The 23,530-nt window shown below is 43.9% G+C and overlaps 2 protein-coding genes across 4 annotated transcripts; one reads left to right on the top strand and one right to left on the bottom strand.

Moving 5' to 3' along the window:
- Positions 1 to 2,507: 2,507 nt before the first annotated feature.
- LOC129605108 (uncharacterized) lies at positions 2,508 to 9,854 on the bottom strand. Its single transcript, XM_055514505.1, has 8 exons — positions 9,758 to 9,854; positions 8,725 to 8,760; positions 5,815 to 6,081; positions 5,491 to 5,736; positions 5,255 to 5,395; positions 4,399 to 4,497; positions 3,701 to 3,793; positions 2,508 to 3,335 (listed from the first exon to the last, which is right to left on the bottom strand). The coding sequence occupies exons 1-8, from the start codon at positions 9,786 to 9,788 to the stop codon at positions 3,259 to 3,261; spliced, it is 990 nt and encodes a 329-aa protein (XP_055370480.1). The 5' UTR covers positions 9,789 to 9,854; the 3' UTR covers positions 2,508 to 3,258.
- Positions 9,855 to 12,891: 3,037 nt separating this feature from the next.
- On the top strand, positions 12,892 to 21,888 carry cnga1b (cyclic nucleotide gated channel subunit alpha 1b). 3 transcript variants are annotated; one of them, XM_055514384.1, is made up of 18 exons: positions 15,529 to 15,669; positions 15,758 to 15,836; positions 16,077 to 16,207; positions 16,709 to 17,036; positions 17,148 to 17,252; positions 17,571 to 17,633; positions 17,719 to 17,763; positions 17,880 to 17,966; positions 18,044 to 18,148; positions 18,247 to 18,353; positions 18,473 to 18,647; positions 19,097 to 19,233; positions 19,298 to 19,470; positions 19,671 to 19,796; positions 19,939 to 20,091; positions 20,163 to 20,394; positions 20,823 to 20,998; positions 21,064 to 21,888. In XM_055514384.1, exons 4-18 carry the CDS (start codon positions 17,002 to 17,004, stop codon positions 21,316 to 21,318), a joined length of 1,974 nt encoding a protein of 657 aa, XP_055370359.1. In that variant the 5' UTR covers positions 15,529 to 15,669; positions 15,758 to 15,836; positions 16,077 to 16,207; positions 16,709 to 17,001; the 3' UTR covers positions 21,319 to 21,888. The 3 variants fall into 3 exon arrangements, with proteins under 3 accessions (XP_028998796.1, XP_055370359.1, XP_040928928.1); XM_029142963.3 differs by lacking the exons at positions 15,529 to 15,669; positions 15,758 to 15,836 and adding an exon at positions 12,892 to 13,497; XM_041072994.2 differs by lacking the exons at positions 15,529 to 15,669; positions 15,758 to 15,836 and having other exon boundaries at positions 16,078 to 16,207; positions 16,854 to 17,036.
- Positions 21,889 to 23,530: the final 1,642 nt, after the last annotated feature.

Here is a 23,530-nt window from a genome sequence, read left to right as displayed (position 1 = left end):
AGTGGGAATGGGATGACTATGTGAAGCATGTGGCTTTTGCGTACATCACCACTACTCATTCCAGCACTCATTTTACACCATTCTTCCTGATCCATGGTCGAAAGCTCGGGTTCCCTCTGATGTACTTTTACCTTGTGCCCTGGATACTCAGGCTTTGGGTTCACATGCTGAATATGTTTCCGCTTTGCTGGAAATCCTGAACACCGCCTTCAGTGGTGTGCGAATGCATGGTGAGGTGGCTCATGATCGTCAAAAGCTGTATCATGATGTTGCTTCGCGGCACCAGCCGTTTGAGCTGGATGCTATGGTGTGGCTGAGCAACCCAGTGGAGAGCCGCATGTAGCTGGCACCTCATTGGAAGGGTCCGTACAAGATTGTACAAGTCATGTATTCATGTGGGGAACCAGGGTTGACATACAGGATTGTAAACCCTTTTGATGCTAATGACAGGGCTCAGGTGGTGCATTACAATAAGTTGAGACCTTATTCATTGCCTGTTATTTAAAAACAACCTCTGTCTAATCATCCAGGATACTGGAGTCTGAGGTTTTTGGGGCAGCAGAACTTCCCTCGTCTCAGGCCAGCTTGTGCAGTTTGCCTAACTCTCAGTGTTCTGGTGAGACGTTTAGGCCGAGTGTTAGTAGATCTGGGAGAGTCTGTCGACCCCCTGGCCACTTGAAGGATTTTGTGTGGTGTTAGTTGGACCTAGTCTCTGTGTGTGGAAGAGTGTTCATGTTTCTTATCTTTCCCGTCTCCCAATGTACATGTTTGAATGTGCAGATAGTGTTTTGTGTTTTGCCCTGTCTGTTTACATGCACTTTATTCAGGTATTTTGGGCTTTTTTTAGTATTGTTTTTGTGCATATTTGTTTGGATTAGTTGTATATAACCGGGGGCGTGTGTAGCAGACTGTTTAAGGTCTCTATGTGCAAATATGCTTGTGTTCTGTTTATGTGTGTGGTATGCTTTTTGTCCTTTTGTCCTTCAGGGTTTGCCATCGCTCTCTCTCTCTGTGGGTCGGCCCGCTGGAATAAAGTAAAGAAGTTTGAAACTGCAACGTGTCGTTTTGTCGTCCATGAATGTATAGTTTAAGCCACGTAAGATACTCGGCTACCCTAATTACTTCTAAACCTAAACATAGTTATAACTCATTTGAGAGCCTCACTCTGAGCCTTTCTCACCCAGACTCTAAAACTCAGAAGCCAGTTGTGTTTTGTATTGTTTACCGTCCTCCTGCTCCATATTCAGAGTTCTTAATTGAATTCTGACCATTTTTTATTAGCTTTTGAATTTACCATAATTGACCTTACAGCTGCATTGTCATGTAGCAACAGTGGCAGCAGTTAAAAGTGTTAGCCCCCGCTGTGGTTTGCTTTCGTGTCCGACGCGTCAGCATCTTGTCAGCACTGCGTAAGCGAGTGTGTTACGTCCTTTTGGCCTGTAGGTGGCGATTGACTACCACTTTTGGTCCTAAAACATCGTAGTTGATTTTGTCATATAGCCTCTTGTAGAACGACCACTTATCAAGTCTTATGTGACCTAGTGGTTAAGATGCATGGCTGTAAAACTTTTCATCCCGGGTTCGAGTCTCAGTGCTGAGAGCACTCTTTCAATTTTATTTATTGGAAAAACAGCGTCTCGTCATTATCATTATCATCCACCCATTGCACCGCCTCTGGCCGAAGCAGGCAACTGCACCTGTCTGATACAACAGTAAGATTGTATAGTACAGTAAGAAATGTTGGTACTGTGAGTTTTCATGTCTCCATGAGAGGTAGTTTGGATGACCACAGCACAGCCTGTGACAGAAAACACAGGTTTTGTTGAAGTGGCTCAGTGTGAACTCCCCTTCGCCGTGGGGGGAACTGCCCCATTTACGGAACAATAGAAGCCGTTAACAGGATGATGGCTGAAGTGTGTTGGTCTCTAGACCTTTCTGTGGGAAGTCCTCAAAAAAAAGGTTGCCGGACCGTTCTGTGGGTTGGGGAGTGTTAAACCTTACTTTTTAAAGTGCCTTGAGATAACTTTGTTGTGATTTAGTCCTATATAAATACAAATGAATTGAAATACATCAAAACAAACACTGTGAAAATTTAGCATCTTGTCTTTTACTGCTGCTTTCTTTAACATGCTTTACCTTGTGCACCAGTAAAATGTGTTTGCACAGAACACTTTGTTCCAGACCAGCATTGAACAGTTTGTTGCAAAAATGCTAACTACTAATGGGTTTAAATATGTTAAGAAAAAAAAATTGACTTACCTTTTAAAAATAGCTGCTACTTCGTCATGCTCTTTCCAAAACTGTTGCTTCATTGCTAACATTGAAGCAATATCATACATGCCTTCGTGAATAATTTTACACATATTTTCCCTTATTATTTTATTATTTTCATGTCAAAGTACATAATACTATGTCATCTGATCTCAAGCAATCTCAGCAAGCAGGTTCGAATCTAGTGACTTCTGTGCCCGATTCCAAGCTTGGATAAATACAGGTGTGTAAAGAAGGGCATCTGGTGTAAAACGTTGTCAAAAAACAACCATGAGAATAATTTGCTGTGGCAATCTCTGACGGGAAAAAGCAAAAATGAGTTACCTTTTACTATTAATAACAATATAACGCATGAAACTGTAGATGCTCTTTCTTGCACTAATCAGCTAAAGTCAGACATTTGATTTTACATTACTCATGTACTGTACTAGGCAGAGTTGAAGCCTTTTTTGAATGCATGGCTCTATTTATTACATACTGTAGCAGCTTCATATATTCTATATATGTGATGTTTGTGTGACTCACACAGACACTTTGTACTGTGTGAAGTTTCCAACCACTAAACAGCATCTGCCTTGTGGTCTTTATGTTTGTTTTCTCTGCAGTGAAGAGGTGTAAGCGTTGGTTTGCCACAACCAAAGCAAAGCAAGTCAAATTTTCCATCCTACACTTCAGTCAAACCACAAGTGAAGAAAACACTTTATTGACTCTGCAGCAACAAAAGCAAGTAATAAAAAATATAAAACGCAACATAAAACACTGTAACATTAATAAATATCAACTGACAATTGAATTCTAATGTGCTTCACTGTCATTACATGTTTATTAGGCAGCTTCTACCTGGTGATAAAACATCAGACTACAGCTACTACACAAGCGTTGATGCTGCACTGGCCGGATTTTATAAAAAGCAAAGTAACAAGGCCTTTACAGCAAATACTTCACTAGGCATTAATAAACAAGCGTGTGTGGGGAGCTACCAGGACGTCAGTGGTTGAACTGGACTGAAGGGGTTAAGTTGAACCTCAGGGAGGAGTACACAGTCTCTGGTTCCGGTGGAAAGTCTGCAGACATAAAATATGTTTGAAACAATACAGTATACAGTATATAAATGAGCAGTGGTCTTGCTGGTCATGTTTGGGGAAGGACAGCGTGGAGGGAGAACATCATGTTGGTCTTCACTGAAGCCCTGTTTGTGTGAACAAGTGAATGAGGAGTTCTTTGAGTACTGAATACTGAAGATAAAAAAGCTCTATATGCTCCTCTCACAGCGTCTCAAGGCCTGTAAATTAAGAGAATTCCCCCATCGTGGGATTAATAAAGTTTGATCTAATCTAAATATATATATATATATATATATATATATATATACGTCCATCTGAAGAATGAACTGATTAATGAAAGGAAAGAGACACAAAAGCATCTATACCTGTTTGCTTTGTTTTCTTGTTTTTAATCACTATTGGTCCATAAATGACGTCTCCTGTTCTCACTGCTGAGTAAACAGCTGCTGGATCAGACTCTGCAAAATAAAACACATGTATGTCACTTAAAATAAAATATTTATATTCTAGTTGCTATTGCACTATTAACATGTTTTATTTTCTTTCTACTGCTAATGTATACGGGAGGATTTACTGTATAACCACGTTTATTAGAAACAGGAAACTGGACGACCACAGAGCTGTAAATCTCATTTCATGTTCAGCATAAGAGGCAAAGCTGTTTAACAGTCTGCAATGAAAGAGGATTATTATTATTATTATTATAGCTTTGTTGTTATGGGCTGGATTGACTGATTCCTGACACCTGGAGGCTGACCGCCCTCTCTCTCCTGCCCAGCAGCCATGTTGTCAGCCGCCTTATATGCCATCTTGTGTTGATCCTTTCTTTCCTCCTCTCTAATAAATCTTGCTGGTTGTCTTTTGCATGTTCTTCCTCTGAGCCAGGGGTGTGCAATAAAAAGTGAATTCTTTTTTCTCATAATGCTGTAGTTACAAACTATTTCATCATTCTATAATGCGGCATAGTAATATACACTGTCAACCTAAGATGGGTTTCAGGTTGAAGTGGAAATGGAGATAAAAATGTGTGACATTAGCTCACACATCAACACTCAAACATTACCTGTGATTCTTGATTTCTGGCGCTGGTGGTGTTTTTGCTGTAATATTTTGAGGTCACTGTATGTGAGGTTTTCTTCTTCATCAACATTAACTTCAGCAGCTGCAGTGACACAAAGCATCCAACAAAATGACAACATTCACAAAATTAAATAGATATAACTGGAAGACAGTTGCAGTAGTGTACAGCATCAGGCATGTTCCTTCCTTAGGATTGTCACCGGCTCACAGGTCCTCAGGTTGTCAGACTACTAACATTTATACCTGCCTAACCTGGTCGTACTATGTTCTTTGGCTGCTAGTTAGTACACTCATGATGTAGCGAGTTGATCATTGACGCGATGGTGTCTCTGACTTATAAGACTTGTTTGCTCATAGTTCTAATTATTGAGTTCCTGCTCAGAGCAGTGGTTTTTATTTGTAGTATCCATATAGAGTAGAGTTGTGTTTTCTGAACTGCCTGTAATAAAGAATCTGCTCTACATCTCTTTCAGTTGTGCTATTACTGCGATTGGGTCCCTGTCTGTCAGGTGTAGTGTGTGACACACAAAGCTTAGTGTTGAGTAGCATTCTCCCTCTCCTCTCTGCAGGTCCAGTATCTTCTGGGCTCCATCTTGTGATTCAACACGACCACAGCACCATCAGTGAGTTCACTGCTCCCTTCTCTTCATGCTTCCTTGCAGACGACGTCATTGGCCTCTCACCTACATAAGTGTCAGTGTGTAAATGATCCCTAAGACTCCTGAGGTCTGAGTTTATCTCTGACTCATTCTCGGGCCTCAGTTTCATACCTTGTGGTTAGGAAGCAAATGAATCAGAAAAAGAAAAAAACCCCAAAACCCCTGAAGTGTGTGACTCACCTTGAGCTTTCATAGAAACACATCGGTTCACCAGCAGAACCAGAACCAGCAACAGAACCAGAACACAGACAAAGGCAACAGACAACAACACAGAGAGAGGAGGAGAGGAGGTAGCAGCCTCAGGGTCTGTATTGGGTTTGTCTGTGATGAATAAAACACAAGTATTATAATAACGCACATTAAATGAGTCTGTTATAAAACATGCTGCTGATTAAATCTATATTTAAGCTGCTGACCTGAGACCAGCAGCCAGCTGGACGCAGACTCTCCACCAGCCTGGATGCTGCATTTATAGGCTCCTTCATCAGACTTGGTGACACGGTGGATGGTCATGTGACCTGTAGGCTCAGTCCTGATGAGGGAGCCATCTTTATAGAAATCAGCTGGGAGCTTGGAGGGAGGGCTCTTTGTTTGACAGTGCAGAGTGACATCATGTCCCTCCATCACAGGGAGGACAGGACTCTGCAGGATCACTGATCCACCTCAACACAGAGACAAACCACAGCATTTCATCATGTCCACACACACTCATCAGCACTAAGTCCACAGTGTGATCTTACCAGAGACACTGATGTTGATGCTGCTGCTGCTGCTGCTGCTGGAGGCAGAGCTGGACTCGCACCAGTAAACTCCACTGTCCCCCGGGACAACCCAAGTAGTAAAGGAGGAGCCTGTGAAATTTTCCCAGTTTCCACCCTGAGTCATCTGTTGTTTAGTCGTGTTCCTCCTCAGTCTCGTTCCTCCAGATCCGTCGTCGTCCTCACAGCTCAGAGACACAGACTCATGTTTAAAGAACTGAGACCTGCTGGGACTCACAGTCAGACGAGCTGCAAGGAATTTAGAGAACTTTTAGCAATAATAATAATAAAAGTCAAATTACTTGTGCGTAACCAAACCTTTTGTCATGTTTTCACCTTTTTGGCAACGTGAAGACAGCATCTTACTGGTTTAACTGGTCTCAAACAGGTGTAGACAGTGTTCAAGTGAGCTGGATGCTCATTAAATGTCTTAATATTTACAAGGAGAGCTCCACTGACTTAAAATGAAGTAGAAATAAGCTTCTTGTCAAAAGATATTAGCATGAATCACTTTTTGGCAACGTGGAAAGAGCTTCTTACTGGTTGTACTGGTCCCAGACAGGTACAGACAGTTGTCAAGTTAATTTGAATGTGTTAATATGAACGAGAAGAGCCAGGTAAAAAAAGACAGGTACCGACAGTGTTCAAGTGAGCTGGATATTCATTAAATGTGTTAATATGAACAAGAAGAGCTCCACTGACTTAAAATGAGGCAGAAATAAGCTTCTTGTTAAAAGATATTTACACAAATCACTTTTTGGCAACGTGGAAACAGCTTCTTACTGGTTGTACTGGTCTCAGAGAGGTACAGACAGTGCTCAAGTGAGCTGGATGTTTATCAAATCTGTTAATATAACATAAGAGATAATATAAGAGATTGATGAAGTTAAAATGAGGAAGAAATAGGCTTCTTATTAAAAAATATTGGCTGTAATCACATTTTGGCAACGTAAACACAGCATCTTACTGGTTTAACTGGTCTCAGACAGGTGTGGAAAGTGTTAAGATGTACTGGATGCTCATTAAATCTATTATTATAATCCAGCAGAGCTCCATGAACTTAAAATAAGGGAGAAAGAAGCTTTCAGTAAACAGATATTGGCTTTAATCACTTTGTGGCAACATAAAACCAGCATGCTACTGGTTCTACTGGTCTTGGTGTATCACATCTGTAAATATAACAAAGCAGAGCTCAGTGTATTTAAAATACGACATAATTAAGCTTCTGACCAAAAGCTTTGGCTCTAATAATCACGTTTTGGCAACATGAAAGCATCTTACTGGTTTAACTGGTCCCATACAGGAAATTAAAAGTGGTGAAACAACTCGGTGGTCACTCGTACAGTTTCAATCAGAGTCAAAATGTGAAGAACAAACATGTTGCAGCAACATTGGGTCGTAGATCTGAGTCCTAGCGTCATGTCATAGAGTTAAACAGTCACGATTGACGATCGCTGTAAAGAGAATTTGATTATTTCCGTCGTTTACACAAAATCTAAAAGACGTGGCGTCACTACGTCCACTAGAAAACGTGTAGCGGATCATATTTACAAGTTATGGCCGTTTGAAACCGAAATAAGCAGCTGTAGTCCTACACAAACCGAGCTAAACGCCTTAACGAGGCGGTGCGCGGGTTAAGGCGTTTAGACAGACAGTCACTTTTTGGCACGACAACGGCGACCTACTGCACCTATTCACTGCTGCCAGCAGGTAGATGGGCACCTACCGGCCCATACGTACTGTATGGGCTGATAACCACTGATAACAATGATAACGTCAGAAGCCGGTGGCCCGTCGGACCTCCAAATCTGCCCGAACCCTGTCTGTACCGTCGCCTGAGTTGATCATCTGTCTGTCTGATCACCGTACCTGCATTTCTGAAATTGTGATTAAAGCCTGTAATCGTACCTACAGGTACCTGTCTCAAGTGCCGTGCATGTGGGTCTGCCATATTAAGCCGCCTGACAGTTTTGGTTCCATTTCCAGTTTTATTGTTTTGTATTTCCGTTTCTGTTCAGTCCATGCCCTGCTCTAACGTTACTTCCGCTTTCAATCACATTAGCTGTCTGCAATTGGTAATCATGTCTGGTATTTAACACCCAGTACTCACCTCTGTCATTTGCCAGATTGTCGTCGATTCACCTCCACTTTACAGCAATTTATGTTCCACCCAAGTTATCCGTCCTGTTTTGGTCCTGACCGTGTCTCTAGCCTAGCCCTTCTGTACCTCAGCCGAGCCTGCCTGTTATCAACCCCTGCGTGTACCTTGACATCGATTCTGCCTAGTCCTTTTTGTTGTACGCAGAGTTTCTCGCCTGCCTGACCACTGTTTTGTCGGTTCCTCGTCTCAGAGGATTCTGTACGTACTGTAAGTCGCCAGACTGTGCTGTACCTGTACCGAGACCTGGCACAATTAAAGACCCTGTACCAAAGCCTGCTGACATCTTTGCCGTGCATGTGGGCTCGCTTTTTTCAAACCAACCGCCAAACCTGACACCATCATGTTTAGCCTACAACCATCGGACTCCTCTGTTCCTGCAAAGCTTTAGAATGTGCAGCTCCTTTGAATCTATCAACTAATGACGCTTGTTCTTTTTCTTTTGACAGGATGCTAACAGTTCTATATGACCTGAAACTTTCAGCATTAAGATGCTGTTTCTTTCTGTGGAGTTACATTATTTCTGTGTTTTCAACATATTCTGAACAACGTGGTGCTTAAATGAGACACAAACGTCTGTTTCCACTCGTAGATAAAACTACTGTTTTTTTCTGGACCTGGAGTTTCAATGCAGGATCACAATAAAACCTCATAGCTGCTGCTTCTTACCAACACAGATACAGCAGCAGTGCAGGTGAGCAATGAAGCAGCTTTAGCATCAGAAGGTCACTTACCTGGATGTGCTGAGCAGAACAGAAGCCAAGTCACAACTGAAGCGAAACAAGAAATTAGATTATTAAATTAGTAGGTTTTTATCAGTACTAAGCCTTGAACTAAGATGATTCTGTGGTCATCAGGAAAATAAAAATATAGAAATATTAATGATGAATAACTCCTACAATTAAATGTAAATAAAACAGTTCATCTACTGTTGAAAGTATCAGCAGCCTCTACTTTAATCACTTTAATAAGTTATAAAACTTAATATTTTCATATAAAATGTGTCTGATTTTACCCGTTTAACTCTGAACTGACTCAGTAACTTTATTGACTTAATCAACACTTCATGGGGAACCTGTTTTAACAACGATGTGAGTAATTATAGAAACACTATACTGTGGATCGACACACATGTGTCTAACAAATAAATGCTTCTCTGCATTTTAAACAAAGACAAATACGAATTAGGATCAAACTTAAAATGAATCTTCTTAATGTGTGTGTCAATAAAATATTGTGATCTATAAATGATTTCATGTGATGATAATTATTCATTTATTACAGTAACGTCCTGAAGCGACTTCCTGTCAGCATTCAACCAGTTATCTTTTGATGGTTTATTGATATTAGTAAAAGTCCATCGTTTGTCAGACTCAACATGTGAAGCAGCATCAGCAGTTTGTCCTTGATCACTTCAACATCTTGTGTCAGTTCAGTTAAAGCTGAACAGACTTTAACCAGTAGCTGGCCTATGAATGATAATAATATAAATTTATAATATAGTTAAAAAACATCTCTTCTTTACTATTACACTAGTAAACGAGAACTGTTAATTCAAATTGAGTTGCTTTCTCTTGGTTTCTCTACATCTTTGGACTCGTTCAGGTCGTTCTGCTGATCAGTTTACTGTTAAACCTGAATCCTTGATGAATTACAGTATTCTACTTTTGATGAGTAGAATGTGTTTCTGAGATCCACCTCTGTGTCTGGTTGTCTTCCTAAATTACTTTATGAATAAAGGCTGTAAATGTTGGAGGTTCTACTTACGGAGTAGCAGCTGGAGACTTGTTTGGTCCATTGAGCCTCTTGTTGATGTGAGACCAGGTCAGAGCAGTTAGAACCACTTCCTTCCTCATATCACACTATGTGAAGTTATTTGACGGTTGGAAAGGAGGAGTTCACAAACTGGACTGACGCTGTTCATCTACTGAAGCCAAAAGGGTCGTGTGTAAAACCATTTTAGATTAAAGGGAGGAAGCAGATACAAAGAAGTCAATTTAATTCAATTTGGTTTATATAGCGCAAAATCACAACAAGGTTATTTTAAGGCACTTTACACAACTCAACCTAACAGATCCCACATACAGCAAGTCTTTAATTTGACAGCAACAGTGGAGAGGAAAAACTCCCTCTCTAACGAGGAAGAAACCTCCAGCAGAACCAGGCTGGATGCGGGCGGCCATCTGCCTCGACCGGTTGGGGTGAGGGGAGAGAGAGAGAGAAAAGCACAGCAACAGCAACAAGCAACAACAGAGCACAGGCAGGACGGTTGGACCAGGGACTGGATACAGGCAGGATGGTTGGATCCGCAGCTGCCCATCACAGACACCAAACTTTGAGTCCTATGATACCTGTAGATGATGACAGAGTGGAGGAGAGAGAGAGAGAGAGAAAGAGAGAGAGAGAGAGGGAGAGAAGCACAACTACTGGAGAGAAAGAGACATGGTTAGTTGAACATAGAACAATGATGGGAGGTTATTGGACAGAAAAGGTAAAGCACAGCAACAACAACAAGCAACAACAGAGCACAGGCAGGATGGTTGGACCAGAGACTGGACACAGGCAGTATCTTTGGACCAGGGACTGGACACAGGCAGGATGGTTGGACCAGAAACTGGACACAGGCAGTATCTTTGGACCAGGGACTGGACACAGGCAGGATGGTTGGATCAGCAGCTGCCCATCACAGACACCAAACTTTGAGTCCAATGATACCTGTAGGTGAGGACAGAGTGGAGGAGAGAGAGAGAGAGAGAGAGAAAGAGCGGGAGAGAAGCACAACTACTGGAGAGAAAAAGACAAGGTTAGTTGAACATACAACTGTGCGCGGAGCCGCCCTAGAGGCCGGACCGCCGAGGTGGCTGACGACGCAGGAGGCAGCGCCACTCCTGCGGCAGGCTGTGCCAAGGACAAGGTCACCAGTCGGGCGGACGGGACGAGAGCCGGCGCTGGGCTGGAGCCAGAGACGATGGCAGACGAGAAGCCCGGGCGGACATACAGTAGTTGGCACCGGACCACCAGGAACCGATGCAGACGTGGCCGGGCCACCAGGACCCGATGCGGGCGTCTCATACCTATGGGCTGATAACCACTGATAATGACCATTGAATGGCGTGATAACGTCAGAAGCCGCTGGCCCGTCGGACCTCCAAATCTGCCCGAACCCTGTCTGTACCTTCGCCTGAGTTGATCATCTGTCTGTCTGATCACCGTACCTGCATTTCTGAAATTGTGATTAAAGCCTGGCCACGTCTGCATCGGGAGCGACCTCCTACAGGAGGCCGACGGGGGCTGGAACAAGGACCAGGCTGGTCTTTCCTGGACCAGCGGTAGGCAACACAACCACTTCCCTTGGACTGACGGGGACGGTCACTGCTAGCAGGTCGGCAGGGCTGCTTGCGGCCTTTGAGCTTGACGGGACGGGCGCGGAACCCGGCTGGGCTAGAGCCGGCCTTGACACCCCAACTGTGTTGTGCCACCTGGCTGGGACAAGACTGGAGCGTGATGAGAACCGGTGGTGACAGGGAAAACAGCTGTGATGTGAACATAACAGGAAGTCCTTCAAAATAACACAGGAAGCTGGAGCAAAACACGAGTGGAAACAAAGTCCTTTTAAAATAAAAACCGGGACATGACAAGAATCAGACCGAAACTGTCACACAGTGCTGAAAAGAAACCTGGGGTTGTTTTTGTTTTCCTCAATTAGGGAGGAATAATATGTTTTTCTAGCAGCACAAAGTGCTCTTTTATATTTCATTAGACTGTCCTTCCATGCAATGCAGTTTACATTTATTTTGTAGGAACGCCACTGTCTTTCTAGTTGTCTAGTCCTTTGCTTTAGGCTGCGAATCTCTGAGTTTTACCACGGAGCTAACCTCCTCTGTTCTCTGTGTATCTACAAGACATTGAGGCAAAAGATGATGGAATCATCTGCTTGAATCTGGCAACAGCGTTGTCAGATAAACATCTGCTATAGTAACATTTCTTTCCAGCTGTTATAGGGTCAATTGTGCTAAATTCAAAAGTTAATAAGAAATGGTCAGATAACAGAGGGTTTTGGGGAAGAACTATTAAATTATTAATTTCAACCCCATATGTCAGGACAAGATCGAGGGTGTGGTTAAAACGATGAGTGGGTTCATTTACCTGCTGTGTAAAACCAATAGTGTCTATTAAGGAGTTAAAAGCAGTGCTGAGACAGTTGCTGTCAACATCTACATGAATGTTAAAGTCTCCCACTACAATGACTTTATCTGTGCTAAGAACTAAGTCAGATAAGAATTCAGAGAATTCAGTTAAGAACTCTGAATATGGAGCAGGGGGACGGTAAACAATACAAAACACAACTGGCTTCTGAGTTTTAGAGTCTGAGTGAGAAAGGCTCAGAGTGAGGCTCTCAAATGAGTTATAACTATGTTTAGGTTTAGGAGTAATTAATAAATCTGATTTATAAATTGCTGCTACTCCTCCACCTCTACCTGTACTTCCAGGAACATGAGAGTTGATGTGACTCATTGAGTCGACTTAGTTAAAGTAACATATTCATCCTGCTGCAGCCAGGTTTCAGTGAGACAGAACAGATCTATGTGATGGTCATTTATCAAGTCATTTATTAACAAGGATTTAGATGAGAGAGATCTGATATTTAAAAAACCACACTTCATTAGCTTACCGTTACTTTGTTCTGTAAGAGGAACTGTTTTGATGTTTATTAAATTCTGGTAAGTCACTCCTCTTTGATTTGTCTGTGACTTGTATAGTTTAGGTGGTCGAGAAGCAGACACAGTCTCTATGCGATAACTAAGACTAAGAGTGGGTCGCGGCTGTAGAGAACATGCAGAGAGGCGTGTAAGACTATGGGGTGCCAAATGTAAAAGTAGCACCTATAACTAGTTTTCTCACATTTAACTAAATGACACAACATGTTTTCTCACATTTAGTTAAATGTGCAAAAGTCTAAATGTAAATGTTAAATATAAATGTAAATGTTAAATGTTAAATGTAAATGTTAAATGTTGGCCGAGTGTAAAACTGAATATTCATGAATGGGCAAGTAGACTCCATCCCTGCCCTCAAACAGCGCTGGTCTCAGATCAGAGACGCGAACTCAAACACGTCAAACAGTACGCATAGCTCCGCCCACATCTGACTCTGGATCGGTGCACGAAAATACTGGAGAGAAGCCTGGAGTCGAAGCCATCATGGCCGCCAGCTCCGACTCCCTCCCGTTGGGGGAGATTGAACGGGCTGTAACGGCAGGTGTGCGGGTTGAGGCTTCGCTTCAAACTGCCGTTCTGTCGTAAACACCATTAATGAGGAGTTAAGTAGGTTTAAAAAGAATATTTCTGTGGCGCCAGTGGAGAATTAGTTGGCTAACTATACTAGCTAGCCGAAGTTACGTCCAGGCTAAAAACAAAAGTTTCCAGATCAGATGTGGGCGGGGTTTGCGCGCACTGTTTGAGGTGTTTGAGTTCGCGTCTCTGATCTGAGACCAGCGCTGTTTGAGGGTAGGGATGGAGTCTACTTGCCCATTCATGAATATTAAGTTTTACACTCGGCCAACATTTAACATTTACATTTAACATTTACATTTAACATTTAACATTTACATTTAGACTTTTGCACATTTAACTAAATGTGAGAAAACATGTTGTGTCATTTAGTTAAATGTGAGAAAACTAGTTATAGGTGCTCCTTTTACATTTGGCACCCCATATAAGACTGCGACTCTGCGTCCTGGGCTCCACTCTGAGTTGTCACGGAGTGGGGAGACTAAGCAACATGGCCATGTTACTAGAGAGCAGAGAGGCTCCGTTCAACGTGGGATGGACGCCGTCTCTTCTAATCAGCCCAGGTTTTCCCCAAAAAGTGCTCCAATTAGCCACAAAGCCCACATTGTTTGCAGGACACCACCTAGACAACCAGCGGTGGAGCGATGACAGCCGGCTATACATGTCATCGCTGGTCACATTGGGGAGCGGTCCAGAGAAAACTACGGAGTCCGACATTGTTTTGGCGAACGAACACACCGACTCAATGTTAATTTTAGTGACTTCCGATTGGCGTAACCGGGCGTCATTAGCTCCTGTAGCTCCTTCCTGTCAGGAACACTCGGGGGTTGGACCCACATGCACAGCGAGGACGCGGTGATCAATTAACAAACAGTTTTATTGTACAAGCGTAGTCAGGGCAATCCAGGTAATACACGGTAGGTCTTAGACTGAGGCGCAAAAGGAGCAGGCAAGATCTGGTTCCGGGGACAGGCAAGGTTTCAGCAACTAGTGAGCTCGGCAGAGGTACAGACAAGGAGTAGGCAAAATCGTGGTCAGACAGTCAGGAACGTTATCAAGATCTCCAGGCGTAGGTACAGACAGGGTGTAGGCAAGAATTGGCGGTCAGGTACAGACAGGATCATGCAACAAGGTAGCTATACAAGAAAGGCTGGAAAGTGATATTGGAACTCAACAATCTGGCGTCTGACTGCTGGCTGAGGTGGTGCTTAAATACTGGCGGTATTACTAGTAATGAACCGGGAGTGAGAGGAAACAGCTGTGACATGAAAGAAAACTGGAGCTCCTTCAACATAACATAGGAAATGGAAACTGGAACCACAACATGACAATATGAATAAAAACTAAGTCCTTTCAAATTAAAACTGAAAACAAAAACCCAGATCATGACACTCCCTGTCTCCTCCCCCTATGTTAAACCTTTTAATGCTCTGCCTTAGCTATCCTGAGCTCTCAATTGTCCATAAGACTATGAACAAAACCACAACGTGGGAACGTTATGGGGAACAACACAGATTTCAGAATATAATACCGCATTTCTCTTTGCTCCAATTGGGGACACACACCTTGATTGACCTTTTTGACAGACCTTGTTATAATTGTTATCTCCTCAGCAACCCTGAAAGGAGAGACAACAACCTTTAAAAGGAAGTATATACTGACATTTGAAGTACTTCCTTGGCCTTGACTTGGCCTCTCAGATTAACATCCTTAATTCACTCTCAGACTCTCCCCCTTTAGTTCTAATTAAGTTGAACCTATCATCAACAGCTTCTGCACCTGCACAGCAGAAACCTCCCATAGACACCAGTGCAGGTAGACAGGGCGACGTAGGATTAAACCAATCACAGGGTGGCATGTATGTTGGAGGAGGAACATTGGATGAAGTCACTAGACAGCTTTGTAAAAGCTATTTCAAGCTCATGAAGGCTGTGCATCACAAGAACATCATTGATAAGGCCATCTCCCCTAAGTGCCACCTAAAGGAATGACTAAGCATGTTAGAAAACTTACAGGCTTGATCAAACCCTCCTCTCCCACAGAGCAGGTCAGGGCAGCTGTGGAAAAAAACACACAACAGTGGATGCTAAACAACTTATGCCAAAAGTCAAGTTAGCCCACACCACAATCCGAGCAGCTTGTTCCCTACTGGAGGATGGCACTGAATTGACACAAGTCTCTGGTTCCTCATCTCTTTCCTCGGTGGAGCCACCCAGGGCCGAGGTTCCAGCAGAACTAGATCTGGAGGACAGGGAGGAATTCCCATTTTTACCTGAGGTCAGGGGAAGTCCTCCTGATGTGACAAGAAGAATGAGTGAGACCCCACAACCCCGAAACAATGAACAGGATGAAATGACAAACCATCAATCTACACCCAAGGAAAAAGAAGTAAGCCCTACTGCGTCTGTGGATGAAAGAAGTAGCAAATCCGGACCCCCCCCCATTTCACAGAGTAACACTGTTATGTCACCTTCAGTCCCCCTGCTTCCACAGGCTCCACCAGGTCTCTCAGTCGTCATCTCCCAACGCTCTCTTCATTATAGGCCCAATAAAAGGTAGACGATGTCATCACCCTCAGGAGAAGAATTCACATCCAGGATGACACCATGTAGGAGAAGAAGAAACAGGAGTGATGGCTACACAGAAACAAACAAAAACACACACAAAGCACCACATTTCATCAGTTTTCAGAAGCTCCTTACTCTAATGTAGTAGTGAGGGACTGCAGTCCACCACTTGTTGTTACCCCTCTGGAAAATAAGGGAAATAACCTTTGTCCTTTTGTCCTCCCACAGCGTGATGTAAGGCTGAGGCCGAGGAGTTATCCTCACCCCGCATGTCCTAACCTGACTACGCCAACACAAGAGGTGGTGGGAAAACAAATGAGGACAAAAGGGCCAGAAGTGAATAACTACAATACGCAGAGGTAAGAAAGCCATCTGGTTCCTAGGTGACTCTAATCTCACTCGCATCCTATCCCCCATAATACTGTATGAGGGTATGAAAAGATGGAGTCAGACTGGATGCAATTCCTGGTTTGTCTTGTGCAAACCTCGTGAATAATAAAAACAATTCTAATTCAAACCAAAACTCAATTCTAACCTTAGCCCTAAAATCACATCTTAACCTTCAAACAGGCCATCAAATAAGTGATAACCAGACAAAATATCCTCACTTTTTAAAAAATGTACACACACACACACACACACACACACACACACACACACACACACACACACACACACACACACACACACACACACACACACACACACACACACACACACACACCACAATCCCCTTAAGCCTGTTAAACACAGCAGCTAAGTGTTGCTGTGCTGACTCTGGGGTTTGGACAATCTGCCTCCTCAGCTTCTTATGATGTTTTCAAACTGCTACTTTCCTTCTGATTCTTTCTGTTTTCCAGGATTCTATTTTCCTAAATGAATCAGTCTGTTTTTAAAGCAGCTTTTTTGAACTCAGTGATTCTGTAATCAGCTGAAGTGTGCGAGTGTCATCTGCAGCTGTGAGACACATCCTCCGTCCCACTCTAATCCCTTCATCTCTGTCAGGGACAGACTAATGTGTGCTGACGGGTCTTCACTCCTCCTCTTGTTTCTCTCTGGACTCTGGAGAATTTTAAAGGACTTGTAGGCATCAGTTGCAGGTGTGGGGAGTTTCTCCTCTGTTTCCATAGCGACGAGTAGGCTAAGCAGCTGGATGTATGTCTGTATCCAACAAATCGTATCTGACAGGTGAGTAAAAAGATAATCAACAGTAAACGGGTAAAATATGATACAGCAATTATTTAGTGGAACTGCTTTGTCTCATTATGAAAAGAATTGTGTCTCATAAACGTCCGGAAGGTCAGACAACAGCTCCATGGTTCAAGTAGCTCCATTAGTCAGTGTCCCCACGTCCAAGTTGACCCCACCGGCCATGGATCCAGACGACGCCAGGACACGAGCCAGGTGAGAGCCTGATACTTGATATTTTAGACCTGTGGGCACAGGAGGAAACGAAGCACAAAGCAGTGAGGTCACTACTGCTGCAAAGTGTGCTCAGAGTCCTGGGTCCCTGAAAGATGGATTTACCCCCAAACTCTCCATATATAATAACATCATAATAAGTAGTAGTTCTTAATAATAATTATGAAAGAAGAAAGTGATTGAAATGACAAAGAAGAACAGCATAAACCAAAACGGAGGCCGCTCTCACTAACCTTCCTCTGACTGTGGTCTGAGCAATTATACCTGTTCAGGATGGTTTCATTTCTTTCTTTGTCTCAGAACTGAACAAAAAGCAGGAGGTTTGTTCAACTACAACAACAGCAACAACAACAACGAAGAAGAGTAAGACACTGAAATTAAAGATACTCAGCAAACAAACCTTCTGTGTGAATATGATCTTTGTATTATACTGTACTTCCTTCTGCAGGGAAGAGAAGAAAAAGAAGAAGAAAGTGAGAAAAGACAAGAAGACGTAAGTTGACTCCAAGTCTCTGTCTCTAAAAGTAAATGAACATGAACAAAGTTGGACTTTCGATCAAAACCAATAACCTCTTTACATGTAACCTAGTTTTCCTTTGTTGGTCTCAGGAAGGAGAAAAAGGAGAAGAGAGAGAAGAAGCAGAAGGAAAAAGAGGAAAAGGAGAAAGAAAAGGAGCCCAAGGCCAAAGAGGAGGTGTAGGTTCCACTTGCTTGATCACGTGCACGTTATAATCGTCATGGTTAATAAATCGTGATGTAGTTGTTGTGTCCAGGTTGAAGGAGGTCACCGTGATTGATCCAGCAGGAAACACCTACTACCACTGGCTGCTCATCATCACCGTACCTGTGATGTACAACTGGACCCTGATCATAGCCAGGTACCAACCATGCTGCTGACTCAGTTCAGTTTGGGTCCCACCAGAACCACATGGCTCCTCATGAGGTCCCAGGTCTGACTGAGACCATCCTGTTTCAGGGCCTGCTTTGAAGAATTGCAGACAGACTATCTGGTCATGTGGTTTGTCGTAGACCTGGTCTCTGATCTCATCTACCTCATGGACATGTTCTTCAGAACCAGGACAGGTCTGACAGCACACGTTATTGCAGCTGAGCTACAGTACGCTTAGTGGGCTAGCAAAGCCAACAGAGACCTGCTGTCATGTGATGTAGTGTGATGCGATGCGATGTGTCTCCGTACACAGGCTTCCTGGAGCAGGGTCTGCTGGTGAAGGATGAGCACAGGTTGCGTCAACGCTACATAAACAGCTTCCAGTTCAAACTGGACCTGGCCTCCATTGTCCCCACCGACCTGCTGTATGTGGTCTGTGGTGTGAGTTACCCTGAGATCCGCCTCAACAAGCTGCTCAGATTCAACAGGTGCAAACATTAACATGATGATAGGTCACTTCATGGCTGAGGGTTGTTCCTCATTAGGCATTTGGAACATCTGTAGGAGAGACACGGGTTCTACTGCTCATGTTCTGTTGGCTCAGCTTCAGCTTCAGTGATGGTGAATGTGATGTGAGGCTGATTGGTGAGTCTACACAAGTAACTGAAACAGACTTTCTGAAACCTGAAACAGGTTTTGATTGTTGTGTTAGAAACATCAGACTTCACAGACTATTCTGAATAGAGGCACCTGTTTAGGAAATGGGTTTAGTGTCATGTACTTGGCTTCACTGCATCATCACCATATGTGATGGAGCTAAATGTGCTGGACTCTCTATAAGCACCAGGTCTCTGTAAGGTTTACATGTTACTATGAATAAACCAATGTGACGTTTGAAAATGAATACTGACGTGTGATCTGTGTGTGTTTGTTCCAGAATGCTGGAGTTCTTCCAGAGGACGGAGACGAGGACCAACTACCCCAACGCGCTTCGTATCTCTAACCTGGTCATGTACATCGTCATCATCATCCACTGGAATGCCTGCCTCTACTACTCCTTTTCCAAGGCCATCGGTCGGTCTCAGTCCTCTGGTTGATGGTCCTTTATAGGAACCCTCTAACCCTGTGTCCCTTCCAGGGTTCGGTGCCGACAGGTTTGTTTATCCAGACCCATCAGATCCAGAGTTTGGTCGACTGGTGAGGAAGTACGCCTACAGCATGTACTGGTCCACGCTGACACTTACCACCATTGGAGAAACGCCGCCTCCTGTGGAGAACTCTGAGTACTTCTTTGTGGTCATCGACTTCCTGGTCAGTAACAAGACTTTGTAGGGTTGCAATGTCTGAATGTGGCTATGAGTCAAAGTACAAACCTAAAACTACATATCTACATCTGCACAATGTTTGATACCAGCTTTAGAATGTAAGAACCTGAAGTAGGGAGGCAGATGCAGATGAAGAAGGCAACTCACTGGTCCCATGTGACATGGTTTCTGTTGTCTCCCACTCAGGTGGGTGTGCTAATTTTTGCCACCATCGTCGGCAATGTCGGCTCCATGATCACTAACATGAACGCGGCCAGAGCCGACTTCCAGGCTCGAATCGACGCCATCAAACAGTACATGAGCTTCCGAAAGGTCAACGGCTCTCCTGTATCTCTGGCACACGGCCAAAAGTAGCTTTGGTCATAAATACGATCCACACTGTGTAACAAAGTAGGAGTTTGGGGTTTGAACCAGATCAGACACTGGCTTTGACCTAACCTCCTCTCTGCTTCAGGTGACTAAGGACCTGGAGAAGCGAGTGATCAAATGGTTTGACTTTCTGTGGACCAATAAGAAAGCTGTGGACGAGAGGGAGGTGCTGAAGTACCTACCTGACAAACTGAGGGCAGAGATCGCGATCAACGTCCACCTAGACACCCTGAAGAAGGTCGGTACTGGCTCCGTCCTGCACTCAGACGATAAAGAATCTTCAGGGTTCTGCTCCTGTTTGTGCTGCAGGTTCGCATCTTTGCTGACTGTGAGGCCGGACTGTTGGTGGAGCTGGTGCTGAAGCTGCAGCCTCAGGTCTACAGCCCAGGAGACTACATCTGTAAGAAGGGTGACATTGGCAGAGAGATGTACATCATCAAGGAGGGAAAACTAGCTGTTGTGGCGGACGATGGCGTCAGGCAGTTTGTCGTCCTCAGTGATGGAAGCTACTTCGGCGAGATCAGCATCCTGGCTATCAAAGGTTTGGCTGTGTTCAATGAAAGCTTGACTTTGTGTCTGTCCAGTTATGCATTGGATTCACTTCATTCTGAACACAAACACCTGCTGCATTTATTGCTGATATCAACATGTTTGTGACAGTGTCACAGACCCAGGCCCGTGAGTGTGTGTAGGTGCGTGGGGGTGTGGTTACAGAGGGTGGGCAAACTGGCTATTGGAGGATGGAGCGGCAGACGGACTTCCACCATTAGATGAGGCGATGGAGGAAGTGATCTGCACTGGCAGGAGGGACTTCAATGCAGGGCATTGCTTGGCCCCGTTTGGGTTTGGGGGAAAGTTGTGTTATGCGCCCCACCTAGACGGGGCGTAACAGACAGATGGCTGCCCTAGTGATCAACCTGACAAATGCAGTTTTACAACTGTCATGTTGCTGCTGTTCCTTTTCTTCAGGCAGTAAGGCAGGAAATAGGAGGACAGCAAACATCAGGAGCATTGGCTACTCTGACCTCTTCTGCCTTTCCAAAGACGACCTGATGGAGGCGCTGAAAGAGTATCCTGATGCTAAGGCGCTGCTGGAGGAGAAGGGGCGTCAGATTCTGATGAAGGATGGCCTATTGGATCTGGAGGTAAAGTCACATGATTAAAGACAGATAAACCACGGTCTGTTGTCTTAACTCATGTATCCCTGTAGCTGGCAGCGCAGGGTCCCGACCCCAAAGAGATGGAGGAGAAGGTGGAGAGGATGACGAGCACGCTGGACATCCTCCAGGCCCGCTACGCCCGGCTGCTGGCTGAGCACGAGGCCACTCACAGCAAGCTGAAGTACCGGGTCACACGGCTGGAGAGGAAGCTGGTACCTGCCTCGCAAGCAGTGCTGCCAAGTGAAGCTCCGCCCCCTCCAACACCTGAGACAGACAAGAAGGAGGATAAAAAAGAAAAGAAGTAGACGAGAAGAAGCAGTAGAAGTAAACCTCAGAACAAACCAGCCTCCATATGTCTAGTTAATCTCCCTCGTTTACACAGTGGAGTCACAGTCTTGATTAATTTCTTAATTAATAATGACTGATAACCAGTGGGACAGATTAGTGTGTTAGCAGCAAGGCTATCCGTCTCCTGCAATTCCACGGCCCTACCATATGGTGACGCTGCGTAGCACGTCATTATCTAATAAACCACGTCACACTTATAATGTAAAAGCTATTTGTTCTGTCTACAATTGATGCAGGCTAAAGTGCAGGACTATATTATTGGATTAGAAAGGAAACAGGTCAACAGGGTATATGTTTCTAAGCTGTGAAATGTGTGCCTGAGTAAAACACTTCTCACCAACTCCCCGGGGGCCTTGCATGGCAGCCCTCTGCTCCCCCAGGGCTTGGGTTGAATGGGTTAAATGCAGAAGTCAAATTTCATTGTTACATTGTATGTGAGAATGACCAATAAGGCTTTCTTCTTTTTCTTCTTCTTCTTGATTGTATAAAGAATTGATTGTGTGTTTAATAATAACTATTTCAATGTATAGTAGCAGGTGTTTCAGTCTGTCTGTGGTTTTACAAAAATCAATATACCTAATTGTTACATTAAATTGGTCATTTATATGTAAAGCGTCCATTATAAATATATTTGTATAAATAACATGATTTGTCACCAAAAGTCTGTAAGGTTGATTATATCCTATATCTTGCTACATTTACACTCGTACTAAAAAAAGATTAGTGGTAGAAATTAGTGCATTTTTTAGAATCATGACAGGAAACTTTCTTTCCAAATATTAATTTTCAGTCTCGTGGACACGTAGAACTAGACAGGTGAGTGTTGGTGAGATAGAGGGGGAAATGGAGAATTCCATTCAAGGCCCTGAGATGGCAGAAGGTGAAAAAGAACTCTGTATAAAGAGGAAAAGCAAAGCCACTGTAGACAGCTCCGAGACCAGTTGGGGGCTGTGAAAAAGGCACAGGGAGGAAGCTGGACAGTCAACAGTCCCTCCAGAATCTGATGTTATTGAGGACGACGCCTCTCTGTGCACAGACACTGAAATGCCTGACTGCAGATCTCAGTCACAGAGGCCCAAAGCAACAGTGTTGAGTCAAGCTGTTTCTGTTGCAGACTAAGAACGTGAAGGGGGTGAAAATTGGAGATCATTTTCCAGACAAAGAAAGTTTTATAAAATCAATTCGTGTGCAATTGAGAAGCAGAGGTAAAGGAGGTTATACTGACCAAGAGGTTCATAGATTAAAGAAACTGGTGCACAAAGTGAGTCAAGAACTTCAAAATGATGATGATTTTAGTCTTTTATAAATGGAATTGTAGTAGTATAAATTGTGTAGTATTGTTTTTTTTATTATTTATTCATTCCTGCAGTATGGTTCTTATTTTGTGAACTGAAGTGGCTGCTTATGTGAATGTTCAATGAATCAAAAAAAATCTCTCTCTCTCTTCCCCACTCTGTCTCCTGTGATGGGCAGCTGCGGGTCCAACCATGCTGCCTGTGTCTAAACCCTCGTCCAACCATCCTGTGTCCAATCCCTGGTCCAATCATCCTGCCTGTGTCCAGTCCAGTCTCTGGTCCAACCATCCTGCCTGTGTCCAGTCCCTCGTCCAACCCTCCTGCCTGTGTCCAGTCCCTGGTCCAACCATCCTGCCTGTGTCCAGTCCCTCGTCCAACCCTCCTGCCTGTGTCCAGTCCCTGGTCCAACCCTCCTGCCTGTGTCCAGTCTCTGGTCCAACCCTCCTGCCTGTGTCCAGTCCCTGGTCCAACCCTCCTGCCTGTGTCCAGTCTCTGGTCCAACCCTCCTGCCTGTGTCTAGTCCAGTCTCTGGTCCAACCATCCTGTCTGTGCTCTGTTGTTGCTTGTTGTTGCTTGTTGCTGTTGCTGTGCTTTTCTCTCTCTCTATCCTCTCACCCCAACCGGTCGAGGCAGATGGCCGCCCAAATCCAGCCTGGTTCTGCTGGAGGTTTCTTCCTCGTTAGAGAGGGAGTTTCTCCTCTCCACTTTTGAATTTTTTCAAATTTTAATTAAAGGCTTGCTGTGTGTGGGATTTGTTGTGATTTGGGGCTACATAAATAAAATTGAATTGGAATATTCACATATGGGTCTAAATATCAAAAGTCTGGGAAAACAGGTGCTGGTGTTGTAATGGAAACTGCAGGAAAATAAATCT

Source organism: Betta splendens, chromosome 2, assembly GCF_900634795.4.
Source record: "Betta splendens chromosome 2, fBetSpl5.4, whole genome shotgun sequence".
Classification (NCBI taxonomy): Eukaryota; Metazoa; Chordata; class Actinopteri; order Anabantiformes; family Osphronemidae; genus Betta; species Betta splendens.
This window is presented reverse-complemented; position numbering and strand designations above follow the sequence as displayed.

What these genes read in the sequence shown, in the direction of transcription:
- cnga1b (XM_029142963.3), top strand. Translation starts at nt 17,002, where the DNA reads ATGTATGTCTGTATCCAACAAATCGTATCTGACAG. An exon ending in TTGTGGTCATCGACTTCCTG is followed by an intron (nt 19,471 to 19,670) that starts GTCAGTAACAAG and finishes TCTCCCACTCAG; the next exon opens with GTGGGTGTGCTAATTTTTGC. An exon ending in AGTACATGAGCTTCCGAAAG is followed by an intron (nt 19,797 to 19,938) that starts GTCAACGGCTCT and finishes TCTCTGCTTCAG; the next exon opens with GTGACTAAGGACCTGGAGAA.
- LOC129605108 (XM_055514505.1), bottom strand. Translation starts at nt 9,788, where the DNA reads ATGGACCAAACAAGTCTCCAGCTGCTACTCC. An exon ending in CATCAACATCAGTGTCTCTG is followed by an intron (nt 5,737 to 5,814) that starts GTAAGATCACAC and finishes CTCTGTGTTGAG; the next exon opens with GTGGATCAGTGATCCTGCAG. An exon ending in CCAGAAATCAAGAATCACAG is followed by an intron (nt 3,794 to 4,398) that starts GTAATGTTTGAG and finishes TTTATTTTGCAG; the next exon opens with AGTCTGATCCAGCAGCTGTT.